The 21734-nt window shown below is 35.7% G+C and overlaps 3 protein-coding genes across 6 annotated transcripts in view; 2 read left to right on the top strand and 1 right to left on the bottom strand.

Moving 5' to 3' along the window:
• LOC124631773 (calcium-binding mitochondrial carrier protein Aralar1) overlaps positions 1-6343 on the bottom strand; it is a 31744-nt gene extending 25401 nt beyond the window's left edge. Inside the window, exons 1-2 of one of the 3 annotated variants that reach the window (XM_047166370.1) lie at positions 6051-6343; positions 5404-5473 (exon numbers count right to left, since the gene is read on the bottom strand). In XM_047166370.1, the coding sequence (XP_047022326.1) occupies positions 5404-5418 (15 nt within the window). In that variant the 5' untranslated portion in view covers positions 5419-5473; positions 6051-6343. Of the gene's footprint in view, positions 1-5403; positions 5474-6046 lie in introns of all 3 variants that reach the window. The other 2 variants (XM_047166369.1, XM_047166371.1) reach the window with 2 other exon arrangements.
• LOC124631775 lies at positions 426-2863 on the top strand. Its single transcript, XM_047166374.1, has 6 exons — positions 426-580; positions 730-769; positions 1035-1159; positions 1329-1418; positions 1640-1743; positions 2106-2863. Exons 1-6 carry the CDS (start codon positions 554-556, stop codon positions 2302-2304), a joined length of 585 nt encoding a protein of 194 aa, XP_047022330.1. The 5' UTR covers positions 426-553; the 3' UTR covers positions 2305-2863.
• On the top strand, positions 4965-17672 carry LOC124631774 (oxamate amidohydrolase proenzyme-like). 2 transcript variants are annotated; one of them, XM_047166373.1, is made up of 3 exons: positions 4965-5081; positions 14520-16180; positions 16385-17672. In XM_047166373.1, the coding sequence occupies exon 2, from the start codon at positions 14542-14544 to the stop codon at positions 16123-16125; it is 1584 nt and encodes a 527-aa protein (XP_047022329.1). In that variant the 5' UTR covers positions 4965-5081; positions 14520-14541; the 3' UTR covers positions 16126-16180; positions 16385-17672. The 2 variants fall into 2 exon arrangements, with proteins under 2 accessions (XP_047022329.1, XP_047022328.1); XM_047166372.1 differs by lacking the exon at positions 4965-5081 and adding an exon at positions 5390-5623.
• Positions 17673-21734: the final 4062 nt, after the last annotated feature.

Here is a 21734-nt window from a genome sequence, read left to right on the forward strand (position 1 = left end):
ACAGATTGAAATCACTTTGTTGAATCATGAACAGCACATCGTTAGTTAGAATTTTTATCCTAGCAATTTAGACGCTTTTGGACGTGTCCAAAGACATTGATCTAACGACACATTTTTCACTCAGGTATCTACCTACTTCGATAGAGATGGTCAGGGTTCCAACAAAACCAAGATGATAGAGGTATTGAGAAACTATTACCTCATCGATACATAATAAAAAAACATGTAATACATGTAACTGTTACCGTCATAATATAATGACGTTACAGGGAATATTTCGATACGTATTTGCATAATGCGTTCATCCTGCTACGCATCTAGGGACGCGAATTATATTGAATTAATTTTCCCCGTGAACAGGAAAACATGATGCTGGAATATTCATATATAAGCCGCTTAGGCTCATGAACTGTCATTCGTTATTTAGAACTGCCAAAGGCAGTCATAAAAATAATTACATTTATTAATTTAATTAATAATTGTACCATATGCTATTAGCGGCCCGTGGTGTGAAAGAAAAGTTTTGAGTTGCAAATAAATTGTTCTGATTACAATGGCGACTTCCAAATACTTCTTTGCGGTAAATATGTTTGCTAAATTAATACTATCTAAATTTATTTATGCCCATCTACAGGATATTAACATTTTGATTGTCAAAAATTCTGTCGAAACAAATGTTGAAAATCCATTGAAAGCGATTATTAAATTGTGTTTTATTTTCTCTTACAGTTAGCCGTGGTAGTGGCGTCCAGCTATGCTGCTCCAAACCGTAAGTGTATTTTGATTAGATCAACACGAAAATAAGGAAATAAGTGGACCAGTATTAGTATTATTCGATTAAGAATTAATTGTTCCTTCTAATATTTTCATACATCTTTTAAAAGGGCTGATAAGGATAAAACATTTAAATAAACAGTATTTAACAACCCGCTCCATTAAAAATTGTTTTCAAGTAACTCTAATCGAAATTATTTTTGGGTCTGATAAGTCTTGAGAAAAAACTTGTGCCTGATATATATTTTTTTCTTTTATAGATGAGCCAATCCCGCTGAAGATTCCTGATGAATGTAAGGGCAAAGGCTTCTGTCCCATCAAGCCTGAAGGATACGATGCAATGGAGAAGTTCATCACCCACCTCCTAACCGACAAGTTTATTGCAGTAAGTTATACATTTAATCTAAAATAAAGTGGACACATTTTTTTGATTGTTTGTAGCCTGAAGGCTTCGAAACTCCTGAACGTATTTGAAAAATTCTTGATGACTGATGAAGATTACCGAAATATGTATTACGATTTATGAGTTCCTAACTAGATTTTACAATGTTTAGCAGAGCATGGGAGATAGAAATGGCATTGCCGTGTCTAAGGAAGAATTGTCACCGGAAGAAGACTGGCATAACTGCCCTTACAGAAAAACGGTACGTTTTATTTTATTATGACATATCTACTATGTACATTGTTCTTATAACAATATTGAATTTAAATACAAATGGCCTACAATGAAATAATGATATAAAAAACATGACCTACTGATAAAGGACTTCGTTTAATAACATACGCCCTGTAAAGTACAACGACATATTATGTCACTGAACTGCTTTATTATCAAAATCAAAATAATGATAATGTCTTTTTTCAGGTCCAATCAATGTACACGTACAGCCTCTCGAATGAGACCAATGACTTCGATTATATTATCCAGCACAAACTGCTTACCCAGCCGATCGAAATTGTTACTTGCGCGTAAGTAGATACGATTTTTTCTGAATCATCCTTTTTTGAATGAGATTCATAGTCACATTTATGTACCTATATACCTACCATAAGGAAACATTTATGTGTTTTTTGTACCCTAATGACTGCGAAACTACCGAGCTGATTTGGGAAGTTCTTTCACTGTTGGAGAGCTACACTCTTCTCGACATAGCGATAAAATATAGCTTATATTACATACCCTATATAACTAGGCTATATTTTATCCCGGTATGGGCCGTAGCTCCCACGGAACGCGGGTGAATTTTGCGGAAAAATCAATCCTGAACATATAACTCAAATATTAGGTATTTATATCGCATACTTAGGTATACTTATTTCTTATACCGCAGGACTGAAAAAATCAAGCCCGGATCGAGTGAGGAATGCTTCCAAGACATCGGTCTGAGTTCCTTCAAAATGAAATCTATGTGCCAGACCACTACATCCAAGCGCAGTCTTCTGGTTTACGACTATAAGACTGGGCAAATCAAGAAGAAGCCTTTCGATGTCCCATGCTGCTGTTCTTGTGTTGTATCCGAAACAGTTTAAGTATTTCACCGTCATCTGCCTGCCTTGCCTTGTCTCAAAGGTTGGGTTCGGCTTCTAACCAGTCTAACCCGATGCAGATGAGTACCAGTGTTTTACAAGCAGCGACTGCTTATCTGACCTCTTCAACCCAGTTATTTGGGCAGTACCCCTAGACTGGTTGTCAGATTATTCCAACGTCATCAAACAGGATATTTTGTTTAAGAATTTTTGCATCGGTCCTATTATTTTCCCTTGTGGCAGACTTTAATTGAAATCGAGTTTTACTGCAATTTTCTTAAGATTTTCTAAAGTAGCTTTTAGAATAACGAATGTAAAATGTATTTGTAGCACAGAAGACATAGCGTTGCTCAAGTAGCATCATTGTGCGATATCATTTCAAAGACTGATTTAAATAATTATTTTTATACCAATATTAATATTAGATTATTTTATTTTTCTAGCCACACAGTTAAATTGTTATTTTAATGTAAGCTATTAATAGAAGTTTCCATTGGTAAACTTTAAGTAATGCTTGAATAAATTAGTAGGTATTATGAATAAATCATTTCAAACTATAAAACATTTTTTTCTGAAATGGCCGAAATGCTGATTTACCTCTTCGTAGTACTAGCTATTCTTGTGTGTTTACTTAAATGAGGACTGTTTTCTTCGAATTTATTTGGAATTCAGGAAATAGACTAAACAAGCCTTAAAAACATTCTCAAGGCTAACAAATAAACTCCCTTTTTGCGCATTCCACCATTCAATAAAAGATCCCTTTATCATTATTATAAAACAACATGATTATTCCGTTACGCACTTCTATTAAAATATACACACAATTCATATAGACAACGATCGTATGAAAAACTGATTGTATCCACGCGATTTTGAACGTTATGTCTCAATAACAATATTTATTGCCCCTTACTAAAATTTGTTGTTATCTGATAAGGAAGCACAGTTATAAAGCCAAGTTAAACTACTTTCGACCTTATTAAAAGGGGAGAAGACAGAATTTTCATCGACTGAAGGAAAACAACGATTAGTTTAAGCGACTTTATTTGCGTATTGCTTGGCTTCCCTTTACATGAAACTATAGATTTTCTTGTTTATTGGCAAGCTTCTAGTCTTAGCGGCTATTCGTTCACGTGTATTAATTTATTATGTATAGAAATAGTGTAAGTAGGTATATTCGACAAGGCTTCTTAGATCGCTTGCATGGTTTTTACAAGACTCATAAATTGTTAGATAAAATACGTTTTGCTATTCTTAGCAACATGTCTAAAAATACCAAAATATCTACTTCTATTTTTGATTACTGGAACCAATTAATTAAGTAAAAGTTCCGGTTTCATATCTCTTATCGCGTGCTATCAATATGAAAGTAGGTAAGTACTACCCTAACCTTCTTGTTACCATTGGCAATGATCATAGACAGCAAGGTTGCATTTGCAAGGCCAAGGTAAAATAATATGCATCCTATAGACTACAGAACATGCAACAAATATTATGTAAAAATTACATGAAACTCGCTAGTACTCGAGTAAACAATTATAGAAGATCATGACTTCTTATCTTTATATGAAACCCAATTAAAAATTAACTGATTGCATGGCAGCACCATGTAATATGCTGTATTGTTGCCATGGTATTATTGACTGTTGAGATTTTGTTACTAAGCCACAATTGGTTTCTGGTTTTAAATTAATTTTAATTTAATATTTTGATGATGGTATAGTGTTTTTTTTTATTTTCTTATTATGATAGAATTGCTAGTATTGCCTTTGCCGTAATGTTATTAGTAAAGTTGTGCCATAATATTACTGCACTACATCTTACGGTATCATTAACTTTTACATTATGGTTATCAAAGAAAAATCAAATATAACATGAATAAGTATTTCATTGAATATTCCCAAAATTAATGTATTTTTTTCTCATAAATAATATTAAAGATTGAATAGAATATAAAAACATTTTAGTCTAGTATTTTAATATTTTTTCTCTGAACTGGTTGGATGCAAGAATCTTTGCAATTTTTAATTTTTATTTAGAATATCAAACTCAAGATATAAAATGCTATTGACTGATAATATTATAATATACCTATTTGATACTATGAAGGAAAAATTGTAACAAATTTTGATAGTGGAGTACATTATATCATCAATGATTACATATCTGAACACTATGTAGATAATTTATATATTTTTGTTTAAACAATGCTCAGCCATGATAGATGGTTTTGACGAAATCAGTAAGGTCAAGGAAGGTGACTTAATATTGTATTTGGCGAATGAACACAAGGGAGAACAATTTTTTAAAATATTATACAGCTAAAGGAGATACTTGAATCGCTTTGCTGACACTGAATTTAACATAAGTTATAAGCTACCTATACTGCATGAGGGCCAAAAATCACTTGGTTGCCATAGAACTAAAGAACAAGAAATTGTGGTTCATTCACATGATACCATTAGAAAGAAAAAAAAACAAAAGGAGATACATATGTCAGTTAGCACAGCTGTGTGTCTACACCTTGAGGTATATTTGATATAAAACACAGGTCAGAATTATTTTGAACCACACCAACATTGTCATGTGGCATTAATTAGACATCTAACACATACCGGTTTTGGGTGATAACTTAACAAAACACAGGTTTTGTCATTATTACATAATATAAATACATAGAAGGATGTATTTATATTTCAAGGCTTCACCAGCTCATTGGTGAGTGATAAAAACCAAGCAAAACTAAAATAGACTACTTACACATCCACAGGACCAATAAGGTAATTTTGCATCAATTAATATTCATAGATAATAAGAAATCAATGGCCGGTTGATTGCAAAGAGGTTGTTTATTATCCCGCATATTCTCATTACTGCTCATAAAATTTATGAATGGCCATTAAGTGTAAAAGAAAAATATAATGAAAAACCTTATTTCAAACCATGTTTCGATGACATTAGACACATTTTTCAACAACAGAAACACGTGGTAATCACTAACAAATCACTATTCACAGACACATTTAATATGATAACTGCTTTTAATTACTGTTTCATTCCTTAATGAGGGTGCACAAGTATAAATTAAAAGAAATAAGTTACCCGTCGAGTTGACATTTTGTTGTGAAGAATCCTACTGAACTGAACGGTTGGCCATCACCAGTTGACGTAACTGATAAGAATAATATTATCTTGTGTACTTAAGTAACATAGAATATTTTACATGCTGTTATCTTACACTGGCAAGTTTCTTCATTCAAGACTGACATGTTTTCACTTCAAATAAATATAACTGAAAGTTTTACAATCTAATGAATTACAGGTGAGTGCGTTTAGACAATACAAACAATTGTTCATATTTTTTCTTCATTTTTCTACTTAGCTACATGTGTTTTTATCAGCATGAAATGTTGTAATATCATATTTATTTTTTGTTTCCTCACAAAAGGTCGAAGAGGTTAGGTTGGTTATCTAATGATGATTGAACTTGGAAGTGGTTTGTCAATTTGAATATGGAAAGTAAATCCAAATGGTTATCTAGATCGTTGTTTAGACAAACTAATCAGGTGTTTTTAGCATGCGAAGGTCGCAAAGACGCATAGTGACGTCCCAATGCAGTTCAAGGGCGGACAAATCAAGGGCATTCATTTAAAAATATAGCGCATTGACAACATCCCACTTGTCAACAACGATACACTAATTAACTAACTCAATTAAACCTTTTTTTAAATAATCAAAAACTTACCCACCTCTTGACAGCTGGCCTGACTGATTACAGAGCTCAACAAAGATTTAAACATTACAGTGTTTTTCTGTCACAACACAGTTTTTTCGAAAGAATACTGTAATGCTTAATTCGGCAACAATTGTTTAAACTACGTTAGCCCTGATAACACGTCACGATACATAAAAATGTACAAAAATCTATTTTTGTTAAACACGCACTGTGCTCATGATCGTCTCAGCCGCCCGGCTATGATTGTGTGATAATGCAAAAATATTTAAAAGGTCTTTTGTTTATTCGCTAACCTAAAACAATTTTGCACTCTTCAACTTGGCCGCACAGCTCCAAGTTTTTTTTTTGCAAATTTTGACGTAATAGTGATGTCCAGTCGATCATGTTTTTGTAGTGATGAGTGGAATAATAGTAGCGATAGTATAGTAGCGTGGAATTTGTTAAGTTTAAATACGAAACTAGGTGATTGGTAGAAAGGTAGATCGGTAAAATATTAATAAATGCCGGGATTTAAGGAACGGAAAAAAAAAACACTTCCTTTATAGCTTCGAAATAGATAAATCTCGTATTTATTCATCTGTACCGTTTGATCTGCCGTTTTCATTAATTTGGTACCCACATAAGTACTCACCTACGTAAAGAAATAACGTATTATATTGTTCCTATAATTCATTAATAATAGGTACATGAAATTAAAAAATATTTGAAATAGTAAGTAGGTACCGTACGTTCCTGTGCGCCTTATTATGAATAGCTTGGTGATGCAGTAACTCTTGCTGTTGCTAGATCTAGTTCTTACACATAGATGTCGCTACGTGGCCACTGGCTAGCAACATTAATTTTTTTGAATTTTACGAGTGCTAGTAAAAAAATATTGTTAACATCGGTTTGTCGATGAAGTGTTTAGATCTTTTGTTTTTGCCTTGCACTAAAATTCTAGGTACTATAGAATAAACTATACTTAATCTTTTAAATCAACACTTGAGATAACAGACCTATTATGAAAGCAGTCAATTTCAATTAAAAATTTCCTAAACGTGACCTACCTATAATGTGAAATGAAACTATAGCAACTAGATTCACTCAAGCTTATTGGAGAACTAATAACCAAAACTAGACTGCACCAGTCAGTGTAAAACAGACTAGCAATTAAATAAAAGCCGCAAGCCGAATGCCTACTAACCGGCCGACGTAAATTGGGCACAAAATCACGTGTATTACTTATCAGCATGTTTACTGTTGCTCATTAGTTGCCAGGTGTAGACCGGCAACTTTGCAATAATTCTTTTGTTATGGCTCAAGGTTTAACATGAAAGAAGAACCCTATATTTTGCGATCGATCATCATATTATTATCGTGTGACATCGTGGCTCTTCTGTCTGTCAGGACTTTTTTTCTCGAGTTCTTCTTTGGACCTGGGATTATCGAGAAGAAATATTTTTGATTTAATAAATATTAGGTAGGTATGTATACATAGGTATCTAGTTCTACTCATATTATATTAGGATACGCAAACTTTATTGTTATGTTCAAGCTATTTATAAAATCTGCAAGCCTTTATCTATGTAATAGAGGTGTTTTTGGTGTTTTTTTTCTCGTGCATCTCAAGGACCAATTGATCTTTCAGTTTATTCAATACCCCTATTTCACACTTTCAAAAATCAAACAGGTCAACCTTTTGTAGCCGCGATCTTACATAAAAATTGCCCGTCTATCCAAACGACCGCTAAACAAACGTCGGAAACATTACCTGCCAGTCCACATTGTAGTTCCCGCCTCTAGTGCTGCGGATTACAATTCGAATTGCGAATAATAAGTTCGTTAGTGAATTCGCTGTTGCGGTGGCGACTGCAAACAAATGCTCGTCACTATAATTTGCGCTTCGTGTCCGCAAAATATTCTTGCAATCGATTTCAAACCTCATTTCCTATGTGGTAAGGTCTTAAATATGTTTTTGTTTGTCAAAAAGACGTCCCTAGTTTTGAAACGTCTTTACAAAGTACCTCACTGAAACTTGTTACAGCAACATCGTCAATTTATTTAAACTTGATAACTTTAACTTTGTAAGTAGTTACTTATCTATGCGCGTTTTAATTCTAATGGTGATGCTTATGACAATGTCACCGTGGTCCTAGTCCTAGTATTGCCATATTTATTGCGCTATAAATTAAGAAAAACAAAACAGCTTAAAATAGATCAAATCCTGTATTAGACATAACAAATCAGAAATAACTAGTCTGTCCCAAAATCTTTTGAGTGGGTTTGTAAAATAATAAATTAGGCGTAATAAGAGATTAATGTTAATGAAAAGGTTGCTTAATTATCAAGTATTTAAGTAGGTAGATACTCTGAAAATACAAAATACCTAGCATTGGTCCTTGATATGTACTTAGTTAGTGCCTAAAATATTCAACTTAAAAATTGTACCTATGCTACAACTGAATCTAGTTAAAAATAAAATTCTGCTCAGAAACAAAGAACTGCAAGCAAACAAAATCTACATGCCTCCATACATTGCGAACAAGTAAATACAAAGTACAAAACAATTTTACAAAGATTTTTATGCAGTGGGAGTCTTCAGAAATTCTATTACCGTACACGGGAAAGTACTGCGTGTAGGACATTAAATATTTTATAGATGCATAGATGCCTAAGTGCATTCAGCTGTAGGGGCTCAAACGCTATGAGTATGGGCTTGCCTGTACTCAATTTCCATAATAATATTCAATAAACGCTGTAAGGGGACTTTCCGAATAAGCTTTCAGTCCTTTATGATATAACTGCTATAGTCTATGCTCGGTATACGGACTCCTTGGAGGGAAAGGAGGTCATATTGTTAGTGGCGCTGTCAGTGTTGTTTATGTTCTTTTTTTAGAGCTGTAGGTTACTTGCTTCTTTTTAAGTATATGTATCTCAGTCAGAATATGTTTTTTCAGGCATTTTAGTGTTTTCGATATCCGCATTAAAATTTTATAACATTACAATATAGGTAACTTAGGTACCTACCGATCTTGATGGACTCCGTTACGCCTATGATATATTATATTGTGCATCGCCTTCAATCGTTGACACCATATACCATAGATTAAAGTTTAAAAGAAAAATGTACCTCGATTAAAATAAATAAAGCACTGGAATCTCTTTTTAAATAACCCAGCGTTTAACATTCGAATTTAAAGTAAGTAGTCGCCAGTTAACATAATATTTCAACACTATCCCCAGTGCGGAAAATAAGGATATCTCGGAAAGTAATCTACAGGGCGGTCAGGAACGTTCCTCGTTGGAGCAGTCCCATTTATACTTAAACTGGATTGCTTTTAGAGGCTCCCAGATTGCTCTCAGTTAGAATTGCGAGGCACTAAAGCCATTCATTGAGATATAATCTGGACATTGACTATTTCGTAGGTTTTTGTGTTAACTTTTATGTTACTGATTAATAGATAGATAGCTTTGTGCTTCGTGTAAATTGATTTTGATTAGGTATCATAAATAAGTATCTTACTCTAACAAGCTGTAGGTATTTCGGGGTTTGATCTGCTTTCCTAGAAAACGAAAGAAACGCATTCTATTTTAAAATAATTTTCAAAATCGGTTTTGTCGATCATGAAATGAGTTCGTATGAAATCTCACAAACTTTATGTAAGTACCTTTTAATGATTATTGAGAAAATGCTAAACCAATTTTTCGTTTTGTTACTCCTTTGGAAAAAGCTTATGATTTTCTATACATTTCTTCTCTATAACTCTCTTCTCATTACTTTTAAATATGAAATGGAACAACAATAACAAAACAAAAATTCTATCGAAATAAACAAAAGGTAACTAGGTAGGTTACTACTAGTGGATCGTAAAACGTACACAATCAAGCTTGGTGTCCACTGACGCATAACATCATTCGCTTGTATATTTACACCAGTATGCTCCTGCCCGATTAGAGGAGGACGCAGCATATAAAACACATGGAGAACAAAATAACTAGCGAAGGTGCCATAACGTAAAATTTCATAAGAAAGAAGCGCGCCAAAATGCGAGTGTGCGGGGGACGAGGAACATTTACTGTCTTCACTCTTAGGGTCATGGCACAGAATAGCGGCACCGCAACAGCACGGCTCCACAGCTCCAGCATTTAAGTTGTCATTCAATTTAGAGCATTAAATCGTGTATATTATATTTCGTAATGTCAATATGAAAAAGCCAACGGCGAGCAGTCAGCGCGCTTGCCGCTACCACACAACTCGCCTCGCAGCCCGCGTGCTGCAAGCGAGCGGACCTCATGCGTACAGCGCGCCGACGGCATGCTCATTACGCGCCGACTCCGAGTCGGCAGCGAAACAACGTTATTACGTCGTGTTCAATCATAACTGTCTTAAAATAATATTGAGTTTGCGGTGACAGCAAGCTTACACCTCGCGGCCGGCGCGCGGGCGGGCGGCGCGAGCTGGCTCCTTGCGGATAACGCGTAGTTAGCGCGCTGGCAGCTAGCCGTAGTCTTAATTCGAGGCGACGCCGTGCTGCAGCCGTTTTGTTGCGGTGCCGCTATAATGTGCCATGACCTTAACTTACACTATTTTTTGTTATACCAAATATCGTTGAGAGATGTCTTAACCCAAACGCTTTTTTGTTGACTCGTAACTGATTGTTTTCATCATGCCCACCATAAGTATTTACCTTGGTGAAGGCTCCTGACCTACCTGCATTATGGCTTCTCCGCTCTTTCCTTACTCCGTGATAAAACAGCATTTCACGTCTCTTTCACTCACACTCGTACATTGTTTGTAAATAAAGTGCGTTTTTACGGGTTTCGGTATCTATTCATGCAAGCACACGTGACGTAATTTTGCCAATTCTATGATAGTTCGGTACAGTGGGCACTGGGCTTTATAGAGGGTTGATTTGTGTGGTGTCGATGAAAGAGGTCAATATTTTGGGTGTCCCTTCGTCCAGCATACTCACCATGGAATCCTGATATTTCATGAATGTCAAAAAACTGTTCTGAAATAGTGCTAAATAGTGCCCAAAGGAAAAAAATAGTGCTCTTGTACTTGCGAAGTTATAGCCATAGTTCGATGAGTATGCTGGACGAAGGTTTCGCCCAGCATACTCACCTCCGTCCGGAGAATCTGTATACGCTTCAAACATAATTCATACTTCAAAAAATAGTTCCCAAATAGTGCCAAACGGTGCCCAAAAAGAAAAAACAGTGCTCGAATAACTTCGGAGTTATAGGCTTCGTTCAGTGAGTATGCTGGGCGTAGGTTCTACGCCCAGCATACTCACCTCAGTGCGCGAATATCGAACGAGCTATAGGTACAATTTACGTCTCAAAAAATTGTGCTTGAAATAGTGCCCAATATCAGTCCAATTTTTGCTTGACTTTTGACCTAGAAAACCATTAAATTTGATTGTAAACTTCTACATACTAACGTAAAATGGGGTACAGTCGTCGACACATGTTTTTGGACAAAAATATTAAACTTTCTAATTGTAGACTTCATGTTATTGGAAATAATTATGGTATTTTCTCACATGTCAAAAACAAACAAAGAAACTGAGAAGCGCTTGTTCGTTTCGATTGCTTTGTGACACAAAATGGACCCTTATCACCTTCAAAATATAGATCAGTCTTGTCTAATAATCGTAAGATGTTAGGGCAGCGCCATCTAGTATTTAAACATAAACATATTCATTTGCGTCGCGGGCGCCGCGCGTCGTAAGCCCCATACCTATTGACCGTACGTGCATCCATTACTGCCACACTATATTGAACTTTATCACATGAGGAATACAGGTCAATTCCGTAAACGTTGTGGTACCGTCCTTGATCCGGAAAATGATTATTTTGAATAATTTTGTCAGTTGTAATGTAAGCATTAATAACAGCAACTTTATTTTTCATGCATGATTTACTTCATTTGATATCTTAATCCTTCAAGCGCCGTGATCTAGACAAAATATATAAAATCATTGTTCCTAGCTACCGGGGTCCCATGCGACGCGCGAAGGCTTAATCATATTATTATAAAGTATTATTAAAATAATGTGTAATTAATAATATTGCGATTCTAAAGTAAATACTCCCTTACATAGACAATTAATAATTTACACAAGACAAAAATTGTTAGAAAGAAAGTTAATAATATTGTATTCGACTGTACTCAATGTAATGTATGTAGAAGTTTACAATCAAATTTAATGGTTTTCTAGGTCAAAAGTCAAGCAAAAATTGGACTGATATTGGGCACTATTTCAAGCACAATTTTTTGAGACGTAAATTGTACCTATAGCTCGTTCGATATTCGCGCACTGAGGTGAGTATGCTGGGCGTAGAACCTACGCCCAGCATACTCACTGAACGAAGCCTATAACTCCGAAGTTATTCGAGCACTGTTTTTTCTTTTTGGGCACCGTTTGGCACTATTTGGGAACTATTTTTTGAAGTATGAATTATGTTTGAAGCGTATACAGATTCTCCGGACGGAGGTGAGTATGCTGGGCGAAACCTTCGTCCAGCATACTCATCGAACTATGGCTATAACTTCGCAAGTACAAGAGCACTATTTTTTTCCTTTGGGCACTATTTAGCACTATTTCAGAACAGTTTTTTGACATTCATGAAATATCAGGATTCCATGGTGAGTATGCTGGACGAAGGGACACTATTTTGGGATGTTATTTTAAATGTATTATTTATTATAGATAATTCAAGTATTCCAGACAAACCTTACGATCAGGAATACCATGTTCAAAATTTTTTTTAAATATTCATTTGGATGATTGAATTTCCCACATCTTGTAGTAGTAGGTGCCTAGACCCACTGCCTCAAATGGGTGTCCAAACAAAAATTCCTATTCTGGGCACCTGCACAGTGGGCTCAGTAGGACCGTGTTTAATCGACTGATCTTCTTTGGTGACATGATTTATAGTAATCAATTGTTGTAAGAAAAACCAACTGCTTACTGCTGCCTTAGTCATAAAGTCAACAAACACCAAAAGCAGCTCTAAAGAGACACTAGAAGTCTAGGGGGTTCATAAAGCAAATAAATCAAATTTAGACGTCTCGAACCGAAAGTTTCTTTCCACAAAGATATGAAGTTTGTTGAGTTTCCATTATTCTGTACCGGGAGTGCAGATCTTGGTACCAAACGCTGTGTACAATTTAAATGGAAATTCGTTTTACATACTTAATTTTAGTTGTTGAGAATTCATTCTCCTTTGATTTATGTTTACCTGGTAGAAGTTTTGTCTTTCGCAATGTTAATTGTTTTAAAATGATTTTCTAGTTTTTCTTCTGTATGTTGGCTAAATAAATACCTACATTTTTGGAACCTATTTTTGGCAAGAGATTTTAATAATTTTCTAGCTGGATGTTAAAAAATACTTAGGTACGATACCTACTTTTTTGACTTTGACGATCTTTGAACTTAAGAGACAAGTACCTACATAACATTGTTTGAGACAAATCGAGGAACAGCTAAGAGGTGCTCAACCCTCGAACAACAAGACTTCAAATCGCAAAACGAGTAAACAAAAAGAAACAAAAGTCGACAACAGCAGTAACATACATAAGTGTAGAAGGCAAACCGTCACTGGCGCGTTATTCTGTCGTCACTACCGGCCGTAAACCGTCCAATGCATACAAAAAACTTCTTTTTCAATATCGTGCCGGTTCGTTGGCCGGCAATATGTCGGCCGGGTGCGGTTCTAAAACATATTTTACGCAGCTTCGAGATCGTCAAGGGTTTACTATGGTTTATAGCTTGACTATCGCTTTTGATGTGAGGATGACCTAGTTCGGACGTTTTTTACGATAGTTGTTTTTCGGTTTTTTTATAATGAGGATTTGTTTTTTTTTTATTAAACGGGCTGATTCACAGTGTTTTAGAATGTCAACTAGATGGAACTAGATGGGACAGTACTCAATTTCGTAAATACCTTCCTTAGTTATATATATATAGGCTTAAAATCCAAGTACATCTCCAAAAAACTATTAAGTAAGTAAACTAGTGAACCAAAAAACTCTAATTACGGACAACATAGAAAACACGGGAACATCTACTAGATCCCGTCACGAAAAATGACTACACCCCAAAGGCATATTAATACACACGTAGCAATCTATTACAGTCATTCTAATCTTTATTACAATGTATTATATCAGGGTATCGACATCATTTTACGGCATCTCGTATCCTCAGGGTGTAATTTTGGCATAACCCTGTTGCTATTTACGAGGGACAGGCTTAGAAGCTATCTGGACGTTAAAATTTATATTATAGACGTCCACGCCTCCGATTTTTTGTTTTCACAGCACTTTTAAGATCATATACGTGTTTTCGTAGTTCAATGTAAATAAAGGGATCGTCGTATCTTTCGAGATGGCCTTGTTGCCTTTTTGATGCCTTGTTTTATATTATCAATTTTTATACCTCTATTTTTATAGGAGTCATGACGTCATGTTGTATAATTTTGTTATTTGTTTCAGTTAATCGTGTGCAATAATCAATATGGAGAGTAATATAGCGCCGAATTGTATGGTGGTGACTCCCCACCACTTGGCTACACAGAGTGCCGTAGCAATTCTCAGAGAAGGAGGAACTGCGGTCGAAGCAATGGTATCAGCCGCTGCAACTATAGCTGTAGTATATCCTCATATGAATAGCATTGGAGGTGATTCCTTCTGGCTCATCGTACCTCCGAACGGTGATCCTATAGTTATCGAAGCTTGTGGAGCAGCTGGCTCTTTAGCCACGCCAGAGTTTTTCAAGGATTATAAGACAATTCCATATAAAGGTCCAAAAGCAGCTAACACAGTTGCAGGAACTATTGGTGGATGGGAAGAAGCCTTAAAATATATCTCTGAATGTGGTTACCAAAAAATGTCGCTGAAAAAGTTGCTAGCCGATGCTATTATGTACGCAGAAAATGGATTTCCTGTTACAAAATCTCAATACACAAGCTTAAAAAATATACAAGCCTCAGGTAATGTACCAACGGAATTTGAAAAAGTTTTCATACCTAATGGAAAAATTCCAAAAGTTGGAGAAAAATTCTGCCAAAAGCGCCTGGCGAAAACACTACAGCAATTAGCTAAAAATGGTTTAAAAAGTTTCTATAAAGGCGAATTGGCAACACTAATTGCCGAAGACATGACATCATTAGGCATGCCTATCACAGAATCAGATCTTGCGAACTACGCCCCAGTTAGGAAAGTTCCTCTACGATTACTGCATAGTCACGGAGAGATATTCAATGTTCCCCCACCGACACAGGGCTTAGTTTCGCTGGCTATTCTGGGTATCTTAGATAAGTTAGGTGTCGATGGCCAACATGAGGGACAATTTATACATGCTACAGTAGAAGCTACTAAAAAAGCTTTTCAAATGCGGGACCAACACATAACTGATCAAGCGTATATGAAAACTGATCCCAATTCATTGTTGACAAGCCAGAATTTGTTCGAAATGGCCAAAGGCATTAATTTCGATCAAGCACACGGTGCAGTATCATGTAAAGCGGCCGGCGACACAATTTGGATGGGAGCAATGGATAACAAAGGCTTTTCAGTCTCCTTTATTCAGAGCATTTACCATCAATTTGGGAGCAATGTAGTACTTCCTCAAACTGGTATTGTGTGGCACAATAGGGGTATAGCGTTTAATTTGGAAAGGGATCACATGCTGTGTATTAAACCTGGAAAGAAACCTTTTCATACACTGAATCCTGCTGCAGCCCGTCTTCGGGATGGTCGTGTTCTCGTCTACGGAACTAGAGGAGGCGATGGCCAGCCACAGACACAAGCAGCTATCTTCCACAGATACGTCGTCCAAGGACTGGACTTGCAGAGTTCAGTGTCAGATCCAAGATGGATTTATGGAAGAATTTCTGGTGATCCGCAAACAACTTTGAAGCTAGAAAACAGATTCTCAGCAGAGACTGTCAGTTATTTAAAGGAGAAGGGTCATGACATTGTTATGTTGCCAGATTATAGTGAGGATACCGGACAAGCTGGGGCCCTAGTTAGGCATCTTGATGGAAACGTGGAAGGAGCATTTGATCCGAGAAGCAATGGAAGTGCTGCTGGCTTTTGATCATATTGTTTTATACGTATTATTACGTATTTAGTTAAGGTAATTGGTACCCATCGTTCCTGACACGTCGCGATTGAACTGACGACGTAACTTTGCAATGGCGTTGCAGTTACGATAAAAATATTTTTGCTGGTTGTTTACCGTTTTAACAATTGAGGAGCATTAAAACAACATTATTATATCAATAATCAATGAATGTAGTTACGTCGTCAGTTCAATCGCGACGTGTCAGGAACGCATTCTCTGAATGGCCGAACTATAGTCTATTTTGATTTTTAACATTTTGTGGGAAAGATCTGTGTGAATTGAAAGAAAATGTAGCTTTAAATTAATTGTTATGCGCAGATGATTCGAATATGTTTTTTAGTTTTTATTAATTCTTAATTTTTTAATATTTCGTTGCAAAATATATAATTATTTTGTTCCAATTTGTCTCTTCAGCATCGAATTTTAATTAAAATTGCACTTAGAAAAGCATTTATCTATATAATATAATAAAATATGATGAATAATATATGATGTCTTACTTAATTGATGTTAAGTATCAAGTAATTGTTTCAGTAAAAAGGGTTAGCCACTAAGCTTATGATAAATTCATTGCTCTTTACTTGATGCTCTATTTAAATTTAAGGCTTTCTCATAATTATATCCACTTAAAATCCATTATTTTTTTAAGTTAATATTTAATGAACCATAAGATAAAAGCGAAAGAAAAACTCTTCTAGTTATACAATGAAAATTAATAAGTTCTGTTATTAAAACTTTTTTTAATTCATCGCTCAAAGACACGAGCGCTCCCAAAACTTCTTTAGACATTTTTGGAACTGTCAGAAGCAAAAGTAAAATTTGCAAACTCGCAAGACTTATTTTCCAGGAAAACTTGGAACTCTTTTGTCTTTTAAAAAATGAACTCAAAGTGGAGCTTAAAATTAACAGTCTAGGAACAGTTTTAAATTAGACAATCTCTTTGAAATATATGGTCCGTTTCCTGAACAGTGGTCGACGATAATTCACATTTATTGGAAAGATAAGGGAACGAACAAAGAATGGATGTAAATCAAAAATGACGCTTTAAAATAATACTGGATTTTGGTTTGACGTGATGTTGGTACGCACTGCGAATTTTTGATAAACGAACCAATAAATAAAAATTAATGGGACTGTTATGAATTGAATGTCGCCCGAACTGTTCTTTTTTCAAACCTTACCTTCATGTCATAGATTTTAGGTTAGATTTTTTATGATTTAGCGTGGGAATAAAGTTATTTAAATTCTTGTGCAAAATTCATGGATGAAACTCAGTGTGTTCCAACTGCTCAAAGACATTTAAATTGTAGATAGGATAGTAAGAATGTAAGCTTTAAGAATCAATATACTTATTTCTGATAAAACTTAATTAGATCGAATACATCAACATAATTCTAATTTCATTTAAACTTATGAAGACATAAGCAAGACGACGTAAGCATATTAGATTAAGTAGTAGCTAGGTAAGAAATATAGATTGTCTTAAGACTATCATACAATAAATAAATATTTTATACGTATACTTTGTTTTAATGTAAAAAGAACGAAAACTCAGTTTTCACCTAAATATTTTCGCTCATACAATAATCATCAATCTCATGGTCCACTTTGGATTTTTGCCATAACCCATCTTCACGCATCAAACTTTTGCTTGGAGCATTTTGAAGATCGTAAGTATATTTTGCTAGAGATTAATGCAGGATATGTTATTATGTAATATGAAAAAGTCGTGGTGGCCTAGTGGGTAAAGGACCAACCTCTCAAGTATGAGGGCGCGGGTTCGATCCCAGGTCAGGCAAGTACCAATGCAACTTTTCTAAGTTTGTATGTACTTTCTAAGTATATCTTAGACACCATTGACTGTGTTTCGGATAGCACGTTAAACTGTAGGTCCCGGCTGTCAGTGAACATCCTTGGCAGTCGTTACGGGTAGTCAGAAGCCAGTAAGTCTGACACCAGTCTAACCAAGGGGTATCGAGTTGCACGGGTTACTGGGTTGAGGAGGTCAGATAGGCAGTCGCTTCTTGTAAAGCACTGGTACTCAGCTGAATCCGGTGAGACTGGAAGCCGACCCCAACATGATTGGGAAAAAAGGCTCGGAGGATGATGTTGAAGACGACTCATGGCTATAGACTATAGACTGACTCATGGCTATCAAGAACACAAGGGAACAAGGCATTGATTGTTGTAATAACAGATAGGTAGATACTCCCTGTACTGCACTATTTAAAAAAAAAATTGTTCCCAACAGGTCATATAAATATAATGTTGTCAGGCTCGGGGATTCCTTGCCGGGGCTGCGGGTTGTTCGAAAAAGATACCGCAGCCCTGGTACATAAAAGGCCCACGACGGAACACGACGGTTTTTAGTCAGTAGGAGTCTGACACTCCCTCACCGCTGCTAACCCACAACGGGAGGGGTCATTTGATGATTTTTGACGTCGGAAAAAAAAGGCTCGGGGATTCCATTTTCAAAGATACGAAATGTCATTTGTTTTTTTAAGATGGCGAATGGAATAATAACTATACGAGATTCATACAACAATACTAATGAGAAGAGAAACCTACACCCATTCACAAAAATCCAGTCTGGTAAACAAACATAACTTTTCGAGAGCACGCTGCTTATACTGGTAACTTTGAAGTAAAATTTTCAACAACGAGGCTTGAACCATCGAATCTCGAATTAGCCATGGCACAAGTAACACGTACAATGCCCATACAAGAACAATAAATCTGAACACGATTCGTATCAGTTACATTGTTCATTGTGTGCCCGTCGACCCTATAGTTTCAGCTCATTGAAGTGATCTCAGCGACTAACTATTGATCTGCAGCCAAGTCAAAAGGATCATGATTGCATACATAGCTACGTAGGTATACTTATGATGCTATTTTTGGAACAATTGGGATCACCTGTACCGGCTGTACCTATATTTGTAACAGGCGGATTGTTGGAAACAATGCGTGGGGTTGAATTAAGCAGACATTGATGGGTAAAAGGTTATATATAGGTACGGTATCGGTCGCTTGTAAAATAATTATGCGTTGCTTGTCTTAAAAATGGTGAAGTGGAATAGTAAAGACGATGTAAAATACAGAGTTGAGGACACAGATATTACTTCCAGTTTTTTTCCTTATAAGCTTTTCTTGATAAAATTGTAGCTAATATTTGCGTCATAACAAATCATATTAAAATGTAAATTGCTCTGCCCAACAACAATAATGGCCCCTAAATCCTCCAAAACTATAATATTCGTAACATGCCAGTACTTCAAGCCTAATAAATACTGAGCTTAATACAACGTGTTGGCCCAAAACTGTCAAAGAGCCTCATTGGCCAACTGAACTGTGACTGGCTGGAAGTTTCGCGATACAGCTTAATACAACTCTAATAAACTTTGGCCCTTACTACGGTAAGGTCGTAAGACTAGCGATTTTTATAGTTTAATAAGATTCTTCTTGGTTAAGGCAGTTTCTATGGTGTGGTTACTTGGAAGATTAATTTAGTGCTGATATAAGGATGAAGGTTAAGTGTAGGTATATCTTGTTTACGCTTAGTAAAATTGCGGTATTTGCGTTTGAGACCTCTCAGTAGGTCAAATATTGACCTACAGATTACCCAAATATTATGCTTTATCTTTCATTTTTTAATTACAAGAAGAAATGCCCTGTAAGATACACGTTCAGAATACGTGTATATTAAATTTCAGTCGGCGCATACGCCTTGCAAGCATCTAATACACTACGTTAGAACCAGCCCCGACTCATAAATAACATTAAAACTGCGCAATGTAAAGCAATATCTTGAAAATCTCATTCGTTATTTCTTAGTAGGCGTTCCGTATCAGTTAAATTAAGATGAATGCGGTCAGTTCATTATTCTACAAGTTTAATTTCGCAATGTTTTGATCATTCGTTCAAATTAGTGCGAACCGTGACAAATAAGGAAGCATTGCCTATTTGTATACGGGGAAAGTAGCTCGTTTTCGGATTTTCATTAGGCATATATAAAATATAGGTGACCTCTTTGGCGCTATTTTAAATTACAGAGTGAGGGTGAACATTGTCAATGTCAGTGTCAAAATGTTGTTAGAAATTCAAGATTTGATTTATGCTTTTGTATTTGGAATAATGTCCACTTACCTAATTTAAGTCTAGAATCGATTATATTAGTTGGTATCGACATTCAGATTTGTATGAAAAACATGGAACAAGTTAATTGCTGAAACGACCCTAATAGTTTGATTTTAGAAAGACATGTCACCGATTTCTGGCTTACAGAAAGCAATGCTTGTCGTTTTGGAAACTCTTTGGTAAACTGTCTCTCCCTCAGGTAACTTGTTTGCTCACGGGTGTTTGAATAAGTTAGTAGTGTCGAGATCAATGTGGAATTATACTTTATCTTATCCTTTCTTAAGCTTGGGTTTCCTAGGAAAGCGGTGCCGTCATATAGCGGCCGTCATATTACGGACGCAAATAGACGGTCGTCTTTACGGTGATGACATGCGGAAACTTCCACGGCCGTTTTAACACACCGTCATAAACTTTTTGTTAGTTGTATCATACTTACTAACCTGTTTTATTTAATATTTCTCAAATTTCACGACACCAATTCTGTTTTAGTTGACTTTTTCTATAATCTTTATTTTTTATATTATATATTGCTTCGTGGTTACGAACGAAATCTATTAAAACGTCGTCCTCGCTGCTCTAAGAGTTGTAACTAATTTTTGACGTTGTTCCGAAAAAAAAAAAACACAAATACGTATTAAAAAAGCTTCACCGCTTTCAATAAAACGTTCACCAAACTATCTGACACCGTCAAGACGGCCGTCATGCAAATGGCGGCACCGCTTTTTGAAGTTACGGTGTCAGTTACCGCTCTCTAGGAAACCGCCCCATTTTGTTTACATAGACAACGTTCTGGTGACGTCTTTCACCGCTGTATTACGGCCGCTATATGACGGCACCGCTTTACTAGGAAACCAAAGCTTTAAAGAACAAGTGTTGGACGGTCGACTGATCTTGTATTATCGGGGATTATAATTGATGCTAATTAGATTGATAAATAAACTCTTGGTAGGTGTGTGTAGGTATGTAATTTAAGTTTAGGAATTGATAAAGATAATTTATAGGTACTTACTAAGTAAATGAATCTTAAACAAAAAGCTTATTGCAAAAGTACCTAAATATTTGCCTTTTTTAAATAGCTAGGTACATTAGACCTAAATATTTTCCACATCATCATCATCATTTCAGAGCTTATCATGTGTTGGTTGTTAGAAAAACACTATTAATTCAGGAGAGATTTTTAACACCAAAATGATGTCGATTTCGCAAAGAATCGACTAACGAGGTCAATTGCAGCAACGAAACGCTCGCATGACGTCGGAGGCAGAAAAAAATAACGCCTTTGCCAATTTTGTTCTTATAAAACGTTTCCCGCCTAATGCTATCTTTTTATCTTTTTTCTTTTTGCTCTGTAAGCTTTGTTAGCGGATGAAGAAAAACGTGTTTAAATGTTTTGAATAAATATTTGTTAATTTTGTGTAGGATGGGCGGTTTTTTTGTAGTTGTTT

Source organism: Helicoverpa zea, chromosome 7 (assembly GCF_022581195.2).
Source record: "Helicoverpa zea isolate HzStark_Cry1AcR chromosome 7, ilHelZeax1.1, whole genome shotgun sequence".
Lineage (NCBI taxonomy): Eukaryota > Metazoa > Arthropoda > Insecta > Lepidoptera > Noctuidae > Helicoverpa > Helicoverpa zea.

Excerpts from the sequence above, each read along its gene's own strand:
- LOC124631774 (XM_047166373.1), top strand. The coding sequence starts at position 14,542 with ATGGAGAGTAATATAGCGCCGAATTGTATGGTGGTGACTCCCCACCAC.
- LOC124631775 (XM_047166374.1), top strand. The coding sequence starts at position 554 with ATGGCGACTTCCAAATACTTCTTTGCG. Across the intron at positions 770-1,034 it reads CAGCTATGCTGCTCCAAACC|ATGAGCCAATCCCGCTGAAG; the intron begins GTAAGTGTATTT and ends TTTCTTTTATAG. Across the intron at positions 1,419-1,639 it reads ACTGCCCTTACAGAAAAACG|GTCCAATCAATGTACACGTA; the intron begins GTACGTTTTATT and ends GTCTTTTTTCAG.